Consider the following 17,088-nt stretch of genomic DNA (forward strand, 5'->3'; position numbering starts at 1 on the left):
TGTAGTTATATTATACCTTTTTGCTCTATTTGTCCACTTTTTGGGTTTTTTGTTTATTTTATCTCTGCAATGAGCCACGTTCCACAGATCTCATTCCACAGATTTCACCAGGAGGGCGTGGTGCTGCCAGGCCACGCTGGTCCGGGGTTGGGCTGCATTGTGGAGGGGTTTATGCAACTTTGAGACACGCATAGCATCGCACAGCGTTACGAAGGTGGCGTTCAATTTTTAATGAGCAACTCAATAAATATGCCATCCATGTTGCTATATTGTCAACATGGATTTCCTCTATATATGAGGTGTGTTATGAAGTGGCGTTATGGTCACCACAGTACCATTATTAATGCTGATGGCGATTAATGGTGACGGCGATCAATGGTACACACAAGTCCAAACATCTACAGTATGTGTTTTGATCTGACACATCTTAAGTAACTTTGATCAAATGTAGAAATACTAAAGCTTCTGTTTGGACATTAACAGGGCATCGCAGCTGTTCAACTCCGATGGAATAAACAGCCACATGTCACTCGCTGACACTGAAAACACCAGGTAGGTTGGATTGCAAGGTTTAAAGCCTGCGTAAAGCACTTAAAGTGCGGTTCCAATCCTGCCTCGTGCACTGCCACTTCCATATTACAGTCGTCCCCCGATTATCTCGGTTAATTGTTGTCAGACCTGACCACGATAAATGGATTTCCACTAAGTAGGTTTCAATATTAGGCTTCAACAAAATTTTTCGTAGTTTTTCTCCAAATGAGAAATCTTGGCACATTTTAATCTCACAAAATCTTGCGAAAAATGTATGTATGGAGAAGAGAAAGATTATTGCAACACATCATCAGTAGGGTGACGTCTCTCGTGACGCCCCAAGCGGACACAATAACAGTAAATAAGCCATTTAAGACATAAGATGATCACGTGTGACTATTAATGTTATTATGGCGCCCTTGTACCTTTTGCCGCTAGGAAGGTCAGGATGGGGCTTCAGGTTGGGTAAATACATAACAAAACGGTCAACAAAAATTCTGGCTTTCCGGCCTTTCCTCTCTCCTCCTCCGTGCCGCGCAAGCAAGTGCGCACCATTTATTGCTTCCGTGTACGTAAGCACGCACATCCACCTGTGCCCACGTCACCACGCCCCTATACACCTGTGCAGCCTAAACACAAACTTACAGTATAACCTGTCTCCTACAAATGTATTCCATCACAGACCTGAGTGAGGGACGGACAGGAAGTGACATTGGAGGTTCAGAGCTGAGTTTCATATTTGTATGGGCAACGGCCAAAAAAGCAGCCCGTGTTAGGGATTATTGTGGCTGTTGAGATCATTCAAACCTGCAATAAAAGCCTATTGTTCTGGCAATCAAGTCTGGTCCCTGTGTGCCTCACTAAACATTGCAAAAACATAGCTGACACCTAGTGACCAGAGTAGAATATTATTACATTGAATCAATGTCTTTGAATCCATCTTTTGAATACATTATATTTGTATTTTCGTTAATTTAGCCATTTTTATGCTTGAAAATGGTTAGTTTAGGCATAAGAATATGTCAAATCTAATTAAATGTGCATATTTTTTACTAATATTAGGCCTTATTCAACCACAAAACAGCATGCTTTATCTATTAATAGATTTTTGAACAACTCTGATAGAGGGAAGCCACGAAATTCAAACCGTGGTGTGGCGAGGACGACTGTAGTTATATAGTGTAATATTGTACTGTATTTTTTGTGGAGTTATCTTCTATATTGTGTGCCATATTGGATATAATAATGTAGCTTACATTTATATTGTGTATTATATGGAGTTATAGTAATCCCAAAATAGGAGGAGCAGAAATGTGAAGAACTATTTCCTCATAATAAAGACATTTAAATATGCAGTTAGCAGCAACGGCTGGCAGAAAATAAAATGAGACCTGATAGCATATTGCACAAGTTTCTACCATGCAAATATCAAATGTGCAGACATGCGTGGTATTTCCGATGGGAAGGTCTGGGATTTCATCTAATCCTCGCCTGCCAACTGCGGCTCCCGTACAGCAAAATGTCAAGATCTTATCCAAGTGGGTGTCGTGTTCATATTGCATGAACGCCCTTTCATTTATCTTAACGGCATTGAGTGAGTCTGCAGGATCGACACAGTCAGGTCTCCTTCAGTGGGTCACGGTCCCGTAGATACAAAGCGTGCAGCGCATAAAGGCCTTGATCAATGTTGTTCTCACAGCACTGGATCAGTTGCACTGTGCACCCTGAGGCTCTGCCGGTGCTGCTGCCATGTTGCCCTCATTAAAATAATGATCTCCCAGCAGCACAAACCATCAGCTCACAGACTCTCACATGGCTCTATGTTGGAGACATGCCTCTTAATCTCTTTTAATTACTGAAAGGAGAGTTGCCACTGAATCTTTAGAAGACATTTTGGACAATTGTATGCTTTCAAGTTTGTGGGAACACTTTGGGGAAGGCTCGTTTCTGTTACCAGTGCAAAGCGAGGTCCACAAAGGCAAGACTAGGGATAGGTACTGAAACGCTGAACCAGAATGGCACTGGTGCCGACGTAAATTGTAGTCACCAGACCAAAAAACTCAATAGATATCGGTGCCTCATTTCAGTTAGTGGCGCTGAAATGAGCCAAAAACGAGGCATCGTTAGCGCGGAGTCAACTGTCATGACCAGTAACTTTTTTGAGTTGTTTTTTTTTTTTAGGCAAGGCAATGCAAGGCAAGTTTATTTATAGAGCACAATTAAAATCACAAGTAAAATCACTTCATAAAGTCATTCCATAAAACATAAAATCATTCTAAAATCATTACATAACATTCCATAAGTCATTCCATAAAACAAACAATTGAGTGCAGTTAAAATACTTTCAGTTGTCATATGCACAGCTGAATAGAAGTGTTTTCAGCTTCGATTTGAACATTGCCAAAGTTGAGGATTGTCGCACATCTTCTGGTAGACTGTTCCAGATTTTGGCAGCACAAAACTGAAACGCAGCCTCACCGTGTTTAGTCCTGACTCTAGACATCCACAGGAGACCACTCCCAGAGCTTCTCAGAGCCCGAGATGTTAATGTGGCTCTAACATGTCAGAGATTACTTTGGCGCAAGACCATGAAAATAATGTACACAAACAGAACTGTTTTAAAGTCTATTCTCTGAGCGATAGGAAGCCAGTGTAGAGCCTTGCCTACTGGACTAATATGGTCATATTTTCTAGTTCTAGTCAGAACTTGAGTAGCAGCATTCTGGATGTACTGCAGCTGGGTTTCAGCTCTTTTAGAGAGCCCGGTGAGAAGGCCGGTACAGTAGTCTAGCCTGCTGGAGACAAAGGCATGGATTTGTCTCTCTTAATCTACCTTAAACACGATTCCCTGATGATTTTGGCAATGTTTTTTAGGTGTTAAAAAGCTGCTGATGTTATTGATTTGATAGTGTGGCTGTTAAAGTTCTGATGTGAGTCCATTAACAACTGGAAACCGACCGACATACCGACCGCTGTCAGGCTCTAAAACACCTGCACCACCTGAACCATGCAGTAGTCACTATGTCACTATGCATTCTTTACTTGCGTATCTTGCTTGCTGCTGTAACAAGTGAATTTCCCTGCTGTGGGATAAATAAAGTACAATACAATACAATACAAATTTTCCTATCAAAATGAAAATGACTAAAGTAGTTCTAATTTGTAAAAATGGAGACAAATATCAATTTACAAATTGCCGACCAGTTTCCGTATTACCCCAATTTTCTAAAATTATCGAGAAGCTATTCAGGTTGGCTATAGACCACAGGAAGTGTGCTGCTGCAGTATTTATGGGTTTCACAAAAGCCTTGGATACAATTAATCACGACATCCTAACTACTGAATTGGGTTACCTATACACATCTGCAAGTTTAAATATTAGCTGTGGAGTACCTCAGGGCTCAATACTGGGACCAAAACTGTTCAACTTGTACATCAATGACATCTATAAAGTGACCAACGACTTAAAGTAGGTATTATTTGTGGATAATACTACTGCCTTTTGTTCTGGGGAAAGCACACAGGAGCTAATTTAAAAAGTCACAAATGAAACGGCACCTCGGCGCCTGCCCGCCAGGGTCGGCGGTGTGGCCGGGGGCCTGGCCGTCGCGGTGGCTCGCCCGGGGCGGCCTGGCCTGTGGGGTGCCCTTGTCTGGTTCGCCTGCCCTTCCCTGGGGTGGCCCTCTGGGGCCTGTTGATGCCGGGGCTTGCGCCGGGGGGGGCGGCTTGCGGTGCTTCCCCTGGACTGACACGTGCTGCGGGCGCCTCTGCGCTCTTGGGGCGGGTTCGGCGGTCTCCGGGGGACGGTGCCGGTGCTGCGGGTGGCCCGTGTGCCGCCGCGGCGGCTGGTGGTTGCTGCGCTGTGGCGGCTGCTGGGGCGCCGGGCCAGCTGGTGGGTTGGGGCTTGGTCATGCTTGCGGGTACTGTGGGCCTGGGTGGGGGGGTGGGTGCCCTGGGGCCGGGCCCGCTGGGGGGGGTTGTGCTCTGCCGGGCGCTTGGGCGTTTGTCGCCGTTGCGCTTTGTGCTCTGCCGGGCCGCTGTCTGTGTCCTCGCCTCCCCCAGTCTGTCTGTGGGCTTGTCGGGGGTGGGGCTCCGGTGTGTGGGTGGTGCGCTGTCGGCTCTGGTGGCATGTGGCTGGTCTGGCTTCTGGTGGTTTGTGGGGGCCGTCGGCTGGATTGCTGCTGGTCTCGCCTTCTCGGCTCTGGTGCTTGGCCTCCCTGCGGCTTGGGGTGTGGTGCTCCCGCTCCCTCTTCGGGGTTTGCTGGCCCGCGGGTGTCGGTTGGCGCTGTGTGGTGGTTCGCCTGGCTGCTCGCCCGTTTTCCCGCCTGCCTGCTCAGTTTCCCGCTTTCCTCCTCGCTGGCTCCCCTGTCTGCCTTGCTGGCGGCGTCCTACCGTTGGGAGGGTGTGGCCTGGTGTCTTCCTGCTCCCCGGCGGTCCGTGCTCTCCACGCCTGGGTTCTGGATCGTATGTCTGGGACCCCGGGGTCCCCGGCTCCGCTGCTCCCAGGGTTACCAACGGGGGATAGGGTGGGGCTTCCGGGTGTCGGGCAGTCGACCACTGTGTGTGCGTGCGTGCGTGTGCGTGCGTGCGTGTGCGTGTGTGTGCGCGCTTGAGTGCGTAGGAGTGTGTATGTGCGTGCGCGTAGGGGTGTGTATGTGCGTAGGAGTGTGTATGTGCGTGCGTGTGGGTGCGTAGGAGTGTGTATGTGCGTGCGGGTGTGTACTTTTATGTATTTATTTATTTATTTTAGTTATTTATTTTTGGGGGGGGGGCATACAGGGGTTTGCTCCGTGGGGTCAGGTGCTGGGTGATACATCTCTGCAGCCCGTGCCTCCGCCGGGTGGGTGGAGGGTGTGCCTCCTGCATCCCTTGGCGGGGCGGCCCTGTGTCGGGGGTCGGGCGGGGGTTGGCCCGGGGCGGGCCGGGCTCCGCTCCCTGGGGGTGGAGGTGGCGGTGGGCGGGATCGGTGGCGGGTGGGACAGGCGGGCTGCTTTCCGGTTGTGGAGGCGTCTCTGGGCCTGCCGGTTTGTGGCCCCCGCTACCCGTCTGCCTTTGTGGGGTGTGATCTCTCGCTGGTCTCAGGGGTTGGCAGTCCTCCGGCCCGCCGGCGCCCTGTCCTTGGCTGGGATTACCTCTCTTCGGCCCCTTGCTGGTCTTCCCGGGGAGGGGGCTCTCTGGGCTGGCTCTTGGGGCACTGATCTTTGTGCTGCCTGCCCCTGTGGGCCTGGTGGCCTTCTGGCGGCCGGGGCCCGGCCTGGCTATTTGGGGCGGGGCTCTCTGGGAGGTGGAGGGTGGCCCCTTTCCTTTCATGCATTCTCAGTGACAATTACACGCCCACACATTCTTGCACCTTTATATATATGAAGTCTTCCTCACATACAGAGATACCTGTACATATGCACACTCACGGTACATACGTACTTCCCCACATTACTCACTGAGTTATCCAGGGTGTTATTATGTTGTTGGCTTTATTACAGCGACGGTGATATCAGCAGTATGACTATAGTTTTTTTTACAATGATGTGCATTACAGTAATTATCATTCTGTTCACTATCATAGATAATCATTTCATTACTACAATTATGTGTGACTGTTTCAATGCAGTATTGTCATTGTGATCACTATCATAGTTCATCATTTCATGACTACTATTATGTGTGACTGTTTCAATGCAGTATTGTCATTGTGATCATTATCATAGTTCATCATTTCATGACTGCTATTATGTGTGACTGTTTCAATGCAGTATTGTCATTGTGATCACTATCATAGTTCATCATTTCATGACTGCTATTATGTGTGACTGTTTCAATGCAGTATTGTCATTGTGATCACTGTCATAGTTCATCATTTCATGACTGCTATTATGTGTGATTGTCATTGACAGCTTTGTCATTGTGGTTGTTGATATTGTTTTGTCCTTATGTCCTTGTTCGTCTTTATAGTTGTCACAGACATTTATTTGCTGATGTCATCCTGTATGTGTCTGTTGTTCTATCGTAATTGTTGTTGTTGCTGCTGTTGTCCTTGTCTCTTGTCTCTCTTTTTTTTTTTGTTGTTCCCCTATCATTCCCCCCCCTGTTTCCTTTTCTTTTCTTCTCTGTCCCCTCCTGCTCCGGTCCGGTCGCTCCAAATTTGCTTAATAACAAGCATCAAAGTCAAATAAATTTTGTATGACAGGGGAAGTGTATATCACACTTCTCCCTGGCAGAGTAAATCTGTTGCGCACTTGACGGCATTTAGATCTACAATTCTATCTGCTTTAAAGGCTGGACAGGACAGGGGGGAAAAAAAAAAGTCACAAATGAAACGGCCATATTAAAAAGATGGTTTGATAAAAACAGATTATCCTTGAACAACCAAATACAAATAGATGGAGTGGACATTGAAATTGTGAATGAAAATTTCTGGGGATCATAATAGATGAAAAAATGAGCTGGAATCCATCCATCCATCCATCCATTTTCTATGCCGCTTCTCCTCACTAGGGTCGCGGGGGCATGCTGGAGCCTATCCCATCTGACTTCGGGCGACAGGCGGGGTACACCCTGGACTGGTCGCCAGCCAATCGCAGGACACATACAGACAAACAACCATTCACACCTATGGACAATTTAGAGTCGCCGATTAACCTAATATGCATGTTCTTGGAATGTGGGAGGAAACTCACGCACGGGGAGAACATGCAAACTCCATACAGAAATGCCCAAGGGAGAATCGAACCCAGGTCTTCCCGATCTCCAGACTGTGATGGAGTGACAGTATGTGGAATCAAATTATGCAACAGATTTAGTAAGGAACTCAAACAATGCACCAATACGAGCAAATTCGAGAAACAACACAAGCAGCTGGTGTTTGCAAAATACAGGGAAAAAGAGTCTTGAACGTGTTTGTTATGTTTATCTCAATTCCTTATTATTTATTTATTGTTACACTGATTATTATATATGATTTCTATTTATTATGAAAAAAATCTTAATAATTACATCATCATGATGAAAAAATCACATATGGAATACAGGAAGTGAATAAATGTACTGTAATAGATGTGGAATGGATGAAGTGGTAGGATTAAATAAGCTTTGCTTCTTGCTACTCCTTTTGGACATGTGGAACTGTGAATTGTATTATGTGATGTATTCCAATGTAACTTGTATGCATGTTCAAATAAAATTCAACCATTACCATTACCACTACCATTATTACCCCTAGATTTCCAACCGATGATTAGGTTTTAAAGAAAGAGTCTCAAGGTGACACTTCGCTTTATGTTAATGCAGGTTGCTCATTAAGAGGATAACAAGCAGAGGAAGAGAATAATCCACTTGTGCTTTAGAAAAATGTCTTATTAACTGGAAAACATTTGTGTTCGTCTGTATATGAAGTACATGCAGCCTTTCCTCTCCAGGAACTGTTGCAAAAGTCTGATCAGTCTTCCTGGTGAGCTTGGCTGTATAATTCTCCATCTTGGCAGTCAAATTCATTCATTCATTCAGCAGCGCATAAAAATTTTGTGAATTCATTTGACTTTCTGCTAGCTAATACTGCTACTGTCAAAAAAAAAAGCTGGCTTTTCCTCTATGGAAAAACAGCAGTGACAAGCACCTTCCAGCGCACACATGCCTGACCCCTTCAGGATGCAGCAATACTGCAAGTGCCTCCCGTTACAATTGGTTTAACTTCTTACACTTGAGAAGAGCTGTTGGATATTGGATTTCGCAGTACCGGAGTCTAGACACACCTGGTGGAAGTGCTCGCAAGCGGCATTGAGAACGTAAACAAACGTGAGGAAGGTGCGGAGGAATACGAGCTAAGATCATGTTCAACATCGCACAGAGTCTGCTCACCGAGTATTTCCTCGCTAATGTGCGGTTACGACTCCACGTTGTCATGAGCTGTGGTACTGCTTTGCTGCCCTCTACCTGTCATGTGTTTGCAGTACACTGATGATTGGCCTGGGAGGAGCTCGTCACACACCTGCAAGCAATCTCACCTGGATTACGTATGCCCTGGCATTGCACTCACCAGTTGCCAGATTGTTTCCTGACCAACGCCTGTTGCCTGCTCCTCCTTGCCTTGCACGCCTTACCTTACCCTTACCTTTCTGGTCCTCTCCACCTGTATTGTTAGATTGTTATTCCCCTGCTTGGCTTCTTTCAGCAGTGGCGTTTTGTGTTTGTACTTTGTTTTTGGTTCCTGCCTGGTTCTTGGCAGCCACCTTGTAAGTACCCACGTTTTTTCTGTTTTCAGCAGTGATTTTCATTTTGTATTCTTCTCCTGCTAGTTCCGTGGTAGCAGCGCTTTTTGTCTAGTTTGTTTTTTTCCTTACCATTTTTTCCCGTGGCTAGGCCTGGTGATTTTTGGTTGCACTTTGGCTTTTGTGTTTGCTGTTTTGTATTTTTTTAACTGTATTATAATAATCTTTTATTACACGGACTTCTGCCTCTCTGCATCTTGGGTTCCTACTGCTGGCGTTCCGTCAGTCTGTGACACACATCACCCACAGTAACTGACCTTTGGAATGCGGCGGCTTTAATAATGTTTAAAAACCATATTTAGAAAGTCGTAAACAGCTTTTCTATGTTTTAACTATGAAAATAATCAATTTTTTTTAACTTTAGTCCCAACCTTAATACGCCAACAGCAGTGCTCAGTTCCAGCACGGTCTTCTTAAAACCACACACACGCTTCTCTATCGCGATTCACACCAGCAACGCAACACTAGTTTTTTTTTCTTACCATTTTTTCCCGTGGCTAAGCCCGGTGTTTTTTTTTTGTTGCACTTTGTGTTTGCTGTTTTGTATTTTTTAACTGTATTATAATACATTTTTGTTACACAGACTTCTGCCTCTCTGCATCTTGGGTTCCTACTGCTGCATCTATGTGAAGCGCTTTCTGCTTTCTGTGTCACAAAATAAAAAAAGGTACTGTTGTTGTACAGCTACCACGATTATTTGTTTATCTGAGTGTTTTAGCCTTTTTTTGAGGTGGAAAAAGTCACAAATGAGATCTGTTTATTTGTAGGGATGGCTGTTAGCGGTGCTCTTAAAAAATAACAATATTCAATAGTCGACTATGAACAAAATCTAACAAATCAGATTCAACTAAAAATCCTTTAAAAGCCAAAGACAGCCCTAATGACTGGTGAGGCTCTGCCTCCCTGATTGCACGTCACTGATCATGACGGATGCGATGCTTGATGTTAGTTTGTCACCTGCACATACGGTGAGTATCTGGAAGAATAGGAAGGCCACACAGTAAATCAGGAGTGTCCACACTTTTTACACCAATAATACAGCAAAATAGAATATTTTTTTTAAATAGCATAAATTAAAAAGCCTAAGTCTCCGCTTTGTGTTATTGATACAGTGGTACCTCGGTTTTCGTTTCGTAATTTGTTCCAAAAAGTCATACAAAAAACATAACATATGGAAACCAAGGCAATTTTTCCCACAGGAAACAATGTAAATCCAATTAATACCCAAAAATAAATTTTAGAGGGAATAATTTTAGTTTTACATGAAGAAAACGATGTGAAATAATGATGATTAATAAATGGAACTTATTGCCGATGCGAACATATTTATCAAATTGATGGCACTTGCAACTGTCTTTAGCCCCATGGCAGGTTACTTAGCAGTCACGAACAGTGACTCTGCAACGCATAAGGTGCTTTGTTTGGGCACTCGATTTCGCAGGAACGATACAGGACACGGCAAATGGACGAGTGTGTTACGGGCAATATTGTGCGATAACCGAGACAATGTATGAAAACCGAGGCAAACCTTTGGAGAAAGATTTCAATGAAAATCACTTCAAATTTTGCAGCTTCACTATATCACAGTTTTTCAACAATATATCAATAAAATGTCTGTTTTGAGGTAGAATACGGCCTATTACTTGTAAAAAAAAATGCATATTTAAGCAAATGTTACATATTTTTGCCTTAAGCATTTTCAATCATAAAAATGACTAAATTAACTATATACTAATACAGTCGTCCCTCGCTACATCATGGTTCGAATATTGCTCCTTCACTCTAAAATTAATTAATAAATGATTGCTGTTTCATGGTTAACTATGGCCCATTATTAGTAAAAAAAATTATTGAAATACAAGTTATATGTAGTATTCTGGCCACTGGGTGTCAGTAATGACACAAAACATTAGAGACATGACATTTCATGACATTACTGTCACACTGCATGGAGTCAGCCATAGCATGTCTGACATGATAGAGTGAAAAGACGTTCTCCTAATCCGTGTGGAAGTAGTAAGTTTTAAGGTAGTAGGGTGACTATAGGGGTCTTATTTCATATCTACACGGCTCTAATAATGGTAAAAAAAAATGTATTCAGAAAGTCATAAACAGGTTTTCTATGCTGTAACTATGAAAATATTCAGTTTTTTAATAATAATAATAATAATGAATTTGATGTTATAGCACTTTATTAATATTGAATCCTACTTTGTGGAAATTCACTTACCGCGGTCGGATCTGGAACCAATTAATCGCGATGAACGAGGGATGACTGTATCAGGCATTCAGAAGACACATTCAAAGATGTTGTGATGACATTTAGTATTCTACACTGGTCACTAGGTGTCAGTCATGTTACATTGATGAGACAATAGCCAGTGCAGGAAGTGTGTTTACAGGGCTCTAGTAATGTTAAAAACCGCATTTAGAAGGTCGTGAACAGCCTTTCTATGCTTTTCAGTACATCCAGAATGCTGCTGCTCGAGTCCTGACTAGAACCAGGAAATAGTCCAGTACTCAGGTCTCTGCACTGGCTTCCTGTTGCTCAGAGAGCAGCTGTGCTTGTGTATAAGTCTTTTCATGGTCTTGTGCCAAAGTACATCTCTGACATGTTAGAGCCACATAAACCATCTCGAGCTCTGAGAAGTTCAGGGAGTGGTCTCCTGCGGGTGCCCAGAGTCAGGACTAAACACGGTGAGGCTGCGTTTCAGTTTTATGCTGCCAAAATCTTGAACAGTCTTCCAGAAGATGTGCGACAATCAACTTTGGCAATGTTCAAATCCAAGCTAAAAACACTTCTATTCAACTGTGCATATGACAACTGAAAGTATTTTATCTGCACTCTTCATTTTAATCTTTTTTGTTTCCTGGAATCATTTATGGAACTTTACATAATGATTTTAGAATGATTTTATGAAGTGATGTTACCCTTCATTTCTGTAAAGCACTTTGAATTACCTTGTGTATGAATTGTGCTCTATAAACAAACTTGTCTTGACTTGCCGTGCCTTTAACTACAAAAATATTCAGTTTATAAATACGGAATCCTACTTTGTGGAAATTCACTCATCATGGTCGGGTCTGGAACCAATTAACTGCAAAAAACGAAGTATTACTGTAACGTAGTGTTCCGACAAAGATCGTTTTAAACTTTAGTCCCGACCTTAACACACCAACAGCAGTGCTCAGTTCCAGCACCGTCTTCTAAAACTCGCACACACGTTTCTCTATCAATATTTCACACCAGCAAGGCAATGCTTCCTCATTCTCTACCAATACCACTCACGGTCAAGTGCATTCACGAAAACCTGAATTCTGAACATCAGCATTTCAACACAAGCAGGTCATTACACTAAGATCATTTTGTTCAATGAATACATGAATCTTGCATGTAGGATTAACTAGCAAACACCATAGTAACACTAGTCCAACATCGCCACAATCATGTACCAACTATCAATTCCTGCTCCACTCGTGCGGAATGTACTGTATGCACCTAAAGTACTGTAAAATCTGACAGTTTGTTGTGAATTTTCTTTCACATTGATGAATTTATTACTTTGTTATTTTATTTATATTCTTGAATTTGCATGTAACATAATTCCGTAAATTTCTGTACCGGTTCGGGCACCGGCACCTTTCCAAAACAATCAATTTAGCACCAGTAACAGATAATATTGAAAACCCAACCCGAACACAGACCAACTCCAACAACTTGACAAAGCATCCCAATACTTGCGTCCACACGTCCCCACTCACACAAACCAATAAATGATGCAGGGCTTCATGCAGTGCATCTTTCTGCAGGTGAATTTCAAAACACATTTGGACTCATTAAAGCCACCAATTCAAATAAATGGACATATTCTGCACTAGGCACAGAACTTATTGGCTTTTCATTCAGTGCTAATTGGGTTGAAAACTTGCCACACCTGTGTCTTCATCGATGGTGAAGGCGCCCAGTCCGCTGCCTCCTCTGATGGAGTACTTCAACACGCCGTCCCTCCCTCTGTCATCATCCTTTGCGTCGACCACCAGGACACTTGTCCCCGCTCGAGAGTTCTCCTTCACTGAGCCTCTCACGGCAAAGTCAGAGAAGTACGGCGCGTATAAATTCTCATTGACGTCCACCAGCTGGAAAGATGCAACCATTAGGGGAAGAAAGGCAAAAATATCATCAGTTATTGCAGAGAAACACTGATCACATAATGGACATTGTGAATACGTACCTCCACCTCCACATATGTCTGACTGCTGTGGGTGGGCTTTCCCCTGTCTTCGGCCAGTAAGGTGAGGTTATAAAACTGTTGCTTCTCAAAGTCCAGCTCCTTCCTGACTCTCAACACTCCGCTCGTTGTGTCCATCTGCACTCAGTCCCACACAAAACAATAAAAGGAGCATTAAGGACATGCAGCACAGATAATTAACAAGGCAAAAGATCACTGACCTCAAAAGTGCCATTGAAGTCATTGGACAAGGAGTATTTGACTTGACCACCAGGGCCGACATCTGGGTCCTTGGCCTGCACCCACATAATGACAGCCCCTGGCGGGAGGTCCTCTGGTACTCGAGTGCTATAAGTGCTCGGGATAAAGGATGGTGCACAATCATTGACGTCCTCCACTATTATGTTCAAAGTGGTCACAGATGACCTCCTGTTGCCTCTTTCGGCCTTGTCTCTGGCCTCAATCTTCAACGTGAATGTAGGGAAGCTCTCCCTGTCCAAGTGGTTGGCCACAAAAACACTCCCTGTCTCGCTGTCAATGCCAAAATGAGGGACACTGGTCAGCAGGATGTAGGACAACTGTGCATTTTGCCCCATGTCTTTGTCAAATGCAGTGATGGTGATAACCTCAGAACCCACAGGAGCATTTTCAGCGACGAGAGCAGAGAAGGTGTCCTGGGTAAACTGTGGATCGTTGTCATTGGCGTCCTCCACAATGACAGTCAGGAGCCTCCAGTTGGACATCTGAGGGATGCCCTGATCGTAGATGGTGATGTTGAGGAAGTAGCGGTCGGTTCGCTCGCGGTCAAGCGGCTGCAGGACAGTCAGCAAGCCGTTGTCCATGTTAATGGTCAAACAATTCTCTTTGTTCCCGTTCGATATGGAAAAGAGAACACGGCCGTTGAAGCCCATGTCGCCGTCCCGCGCCCTCACCTGGAATACGCTAGCTCCAGGCGCAAGGTCCTCACGGACTAGAATACTTGTTGGCAATGCCTCAAACTGCGGAGCCTGTTTGTTTGTAGAGAAGATGTCAGGACTTCTCTCCTCTTGTCTTGCTTGAGCCATAGCCGAAGCCTTTGACAGCATTTTCTCCGCCATCATCTGGACCACCTGAGTGTCCTTACAGTTAAGCTCCCTGGGTGGCGCTGAGCCCCTCACTACGGATACATTCACAAACATTGGATCAGAGAACATCTCTCCGTCTGTGGCGACTATTTTCAAGTTGAACATCCCACTTTTTAAATTTGCAGCTGCTAATGATCTCTTCAGTGACAAGGCGCCAGACTCTGCGTTCAAATTAAAGTAGTCCAGCTCGTTTCCTGAGACCATCTTATACTTCACCATTCCCAGTTCGTCCATGTCCACAGCCGACAGCGTGACAATTGTCTGGCTGACAGGGAAATCCCGACCTATCATTCCTCTGCATGAAACCCTTTCAAAGACAGGCGGGTTGTCATTTACATTTATCAAACGAACGGTTACGTTGACCTCACTCTCTCTTCTGTAGGGTGAACCCCAGTCTGAGGCCCGCACCGCAAATGAATAGATTTCCTCTGATGACTCAAAGTCCAGGTCTCGTGTGATCCTGACCTCGCCAGTGTCCTGATTTATTGTGAAAGGTAGCCACTGCTGGCCGCTGATTATGTGGGTGATGTAGCCATTCTCTCCTTTATCATCGTCCACAGCGGACACGACAAGAACAACAGTACCGACAGCTAAGCTTTCATTGATGGAAATGTCGTAAAACGGCCGACTGAATACTGGAAAGTTGTCATTAGCATCCTCGATGGTGATTCGGACCTTTGCACTCAGCTGGCTGACAGCATCGAGCACTTCCATCTCCATGAAAATCTGTGATATGCTTGTCAGATGCCTTGAGGTCATAATCACGCCATTTAACGGATTTATATCAAAGTACATTAGTTCTGAGAGGCTGCTGAAGCTGTAATTGACGCTTGTGGGAGGAGGGAATATTCTCACCACCTCTACAAAAGTCCCCGGGGGAGCAATTTCACTCAGCACAACTTCATAAACGTCTTTCTCAAAATTCCCTAATATGGGTTCTGGCTTTGAGACCAGCAAATGAACCGTTTGTGTGTTAGAAAACTTCGGAGGGGCTCCTCTGTCTTTAGCCTGAAAGGTTAGGTTGCAGCCATACGGGTATTTGTCCCAGTCCACCTGTTGTGATGCCCTCACCCAGTACTCATCCCCCAGAGGCGATCGTTCAATCACAAACTGTTCAAATGGATCACCACTAATGATGGACACCCTCTCTATGTACCCGCCTGCCCCCTCATCTTTATCCTTCACCGCCACTTTGGCAACAACCGGGTTCCTATCAGTCCAGGACGGAATGACGGCAAGCGCCCTGAGAACAGGTGCAAACTCATTGAGCTGCATGACGGTAATGACAAGTCTGGCGGTGCTGCTGATGCCGTTGTTGCCGTAGAGCTTCATGCCCCTGTCCACCACCTGCACCTCCAGCTCAAAGCGCTCTTGCTTATCCATCCGGAGCTGGCCTGTTAGTGTGATCACACCACTGGTCGGGTGCACGCCAAAGAGCTCCACTTTGTTCTTGAAGAAGTAGTAAAACTGCCCGTTGGAGCCCATGTCAGCATCCGTGGCCGTCACACGACCGATGCTGGCACCCAGCTGAGCGCTCTCAGATACCACAAAAGAATAGGAGGTCGGGGAGAAAAGTGGTCGCAGGTCATTAGTGTCCAGAACTTTTATATAAACAGTAGCCAGTGCCTCCAGGCCTCCCTGGGCGGATGCCTTGACTGTCAGCGTGTAATTGTCTTGTACCTCCCTGTTCAACATGGCGCCGCTGTTTGTGCGAATGCGGAGGAAACAGAAATCTCCCATCGCAAAGTCCTCAGCGTGGAAGATTCCCTCGCTGTCACCAGATTCAATGGAAAACTGGACTTCAAAGGATGGGGGCGGCGGCCCCAGAACGATCCCCATTTTGACCTCACTGCTGGTGTAGGTTCTTGCTGCGGAGTTCTCAAAGATGGAGGCGTTGTAGGCAGGCCGGGTGAAGAGCAGCAGGCTCTGTCCGGTCCTCGCCTCGGGCAACAACTGGCCATGGAGCAATGGAATGGGGTGGGTGAGGAGAAAGCAAACATGGTGTAAAAGAAGAGGAAGAGGGCGCATAATTCCCCTCAGATGAGGCTTCATGGCTCTTACATCACGCAGTCACCCTGTGAAAGGAAAGCATAACAAAGGGAAACAGAATCTCACTGACTGGCTGAGAATCTGCTTGTTAAAAATTTGATAGAGAACAGTACTAACAAAGACTTTCAGGGGCCCTGCCTGTTACTATAGGGATGTAATGGCATATTCAAGTCTGCACTATTGCATATTTCCGTTCAAATGCAACCAAAAGGCAACATTTGAACAAAGCAAACTATCAAAACAATAAGCAATCTTTGTTACTTTTAACAACATTGTCTAATATTTTTACTCACATGCAAACCTCTTTTTTCTGCACTGCAGTATCAAAAGTTGTGCTTCAAACAAATAAAAGATTAGCAGAAAATATATTCATATGGGCAGCAAAATATTTTTAGCAAAAGGATGCAACAAATGAATATTGACATGCACAGGACTCATGAATACATCACATCCATTCTCACCTACTTATCAGCAACCTGCCTAATGAAGACAGTCTGCTGCTTAATTGATGGATTTTTCACTTTGGGCGCCCTACCTTTGTGGAATGACCAAAAAGTGCATCCATCCTCTCTGCAACAGGAATCTTCAAAAAAGCTTACAGGAGGGGGAAAAGTCTTTAATATCTGCTGGAAATCCACGATCACATCATAGCATCCTGCCGGGAGGCAGTTGTCTAGAGAGCCGCAGCCATCCTCGTCAAACTAAACAGCAATTGTCCCAGTTTTCAAGCCACCTGCGTCCTGCGAGCTTCAGACGAAATGGAAAAACAACCACACTCTGACTTCGCTTTGTGACGCTTCAGTCCAAGATTCATCAACACTAGGAAAAAGAGGAAAAGGCTTTGCGCAAGTTTTTTTGGGAGCGTCCAGCATCAGTTGCCGCCGCGCTGGGACC

General features: G+C 45.0%; 1 protein-coding gene across 4 annotated transcripts in view; it reads right to left on the reverse strand.

Moving 5' to 3' along the window:
• LOC129168901 (protocadherin Fat 3) overlaps nucleotides 1–17,085 on the reverse strand; it is a 121,946-nt gene extending 104,861 nt beyond the window's left edge. For all 4 annotated transcript variants that reach the window (XM_054754707.1, XM_054754706.1, XM_054754705.1 and 1 more), the window contains exons 1-4: nucleotides 16,730–17,085; nucleotides 13,243–16,220; nucleotides 13,025–13,159; nucleotides 12,728–12,929 (exon numbers count right to left, since the gene is read on the reverse strand). In XM_054754707.1, the coding sequence (XP_054610682.1) occupies nucleotides 12,728–12,929; nucleotides 13,025–13,159; nucleotides 13,243–16,197 (3,292 nt within the window). In that variant the 5' untranslated portion in view covers nucleotides 16,198–16,220; nucleotides 16,730–17,085. The remainder of the gene's footprint in view (nucleotides 1–12,727; nucleotides 12,930–13,024; nucleotides 13,160–13,242; nucleotides 16,221–16,729) is intronic.
• Nucleotides 17,086–17,088: the final 3 nt, after the last annotated feature.

The sequence above is a fragment of the Dunckerocampus dactyliophorus genome, chromosome 16 (assembly GCF_027744805.1).
Source record: "Dunckerocampus dactyliophorus isolate RoL2022-P2 chromosome 16, RoL_Ddac_1.1, whole genome shotgun sequence".
Taxonomy (NCBI): domain Eukaryota; kingdom Metazoa; phylum Chordata; class Actinopteri; order Syngnathiformes; family Syngnathidae; genus Dunckerocampus; species Dunckerocampus dactyliophorus.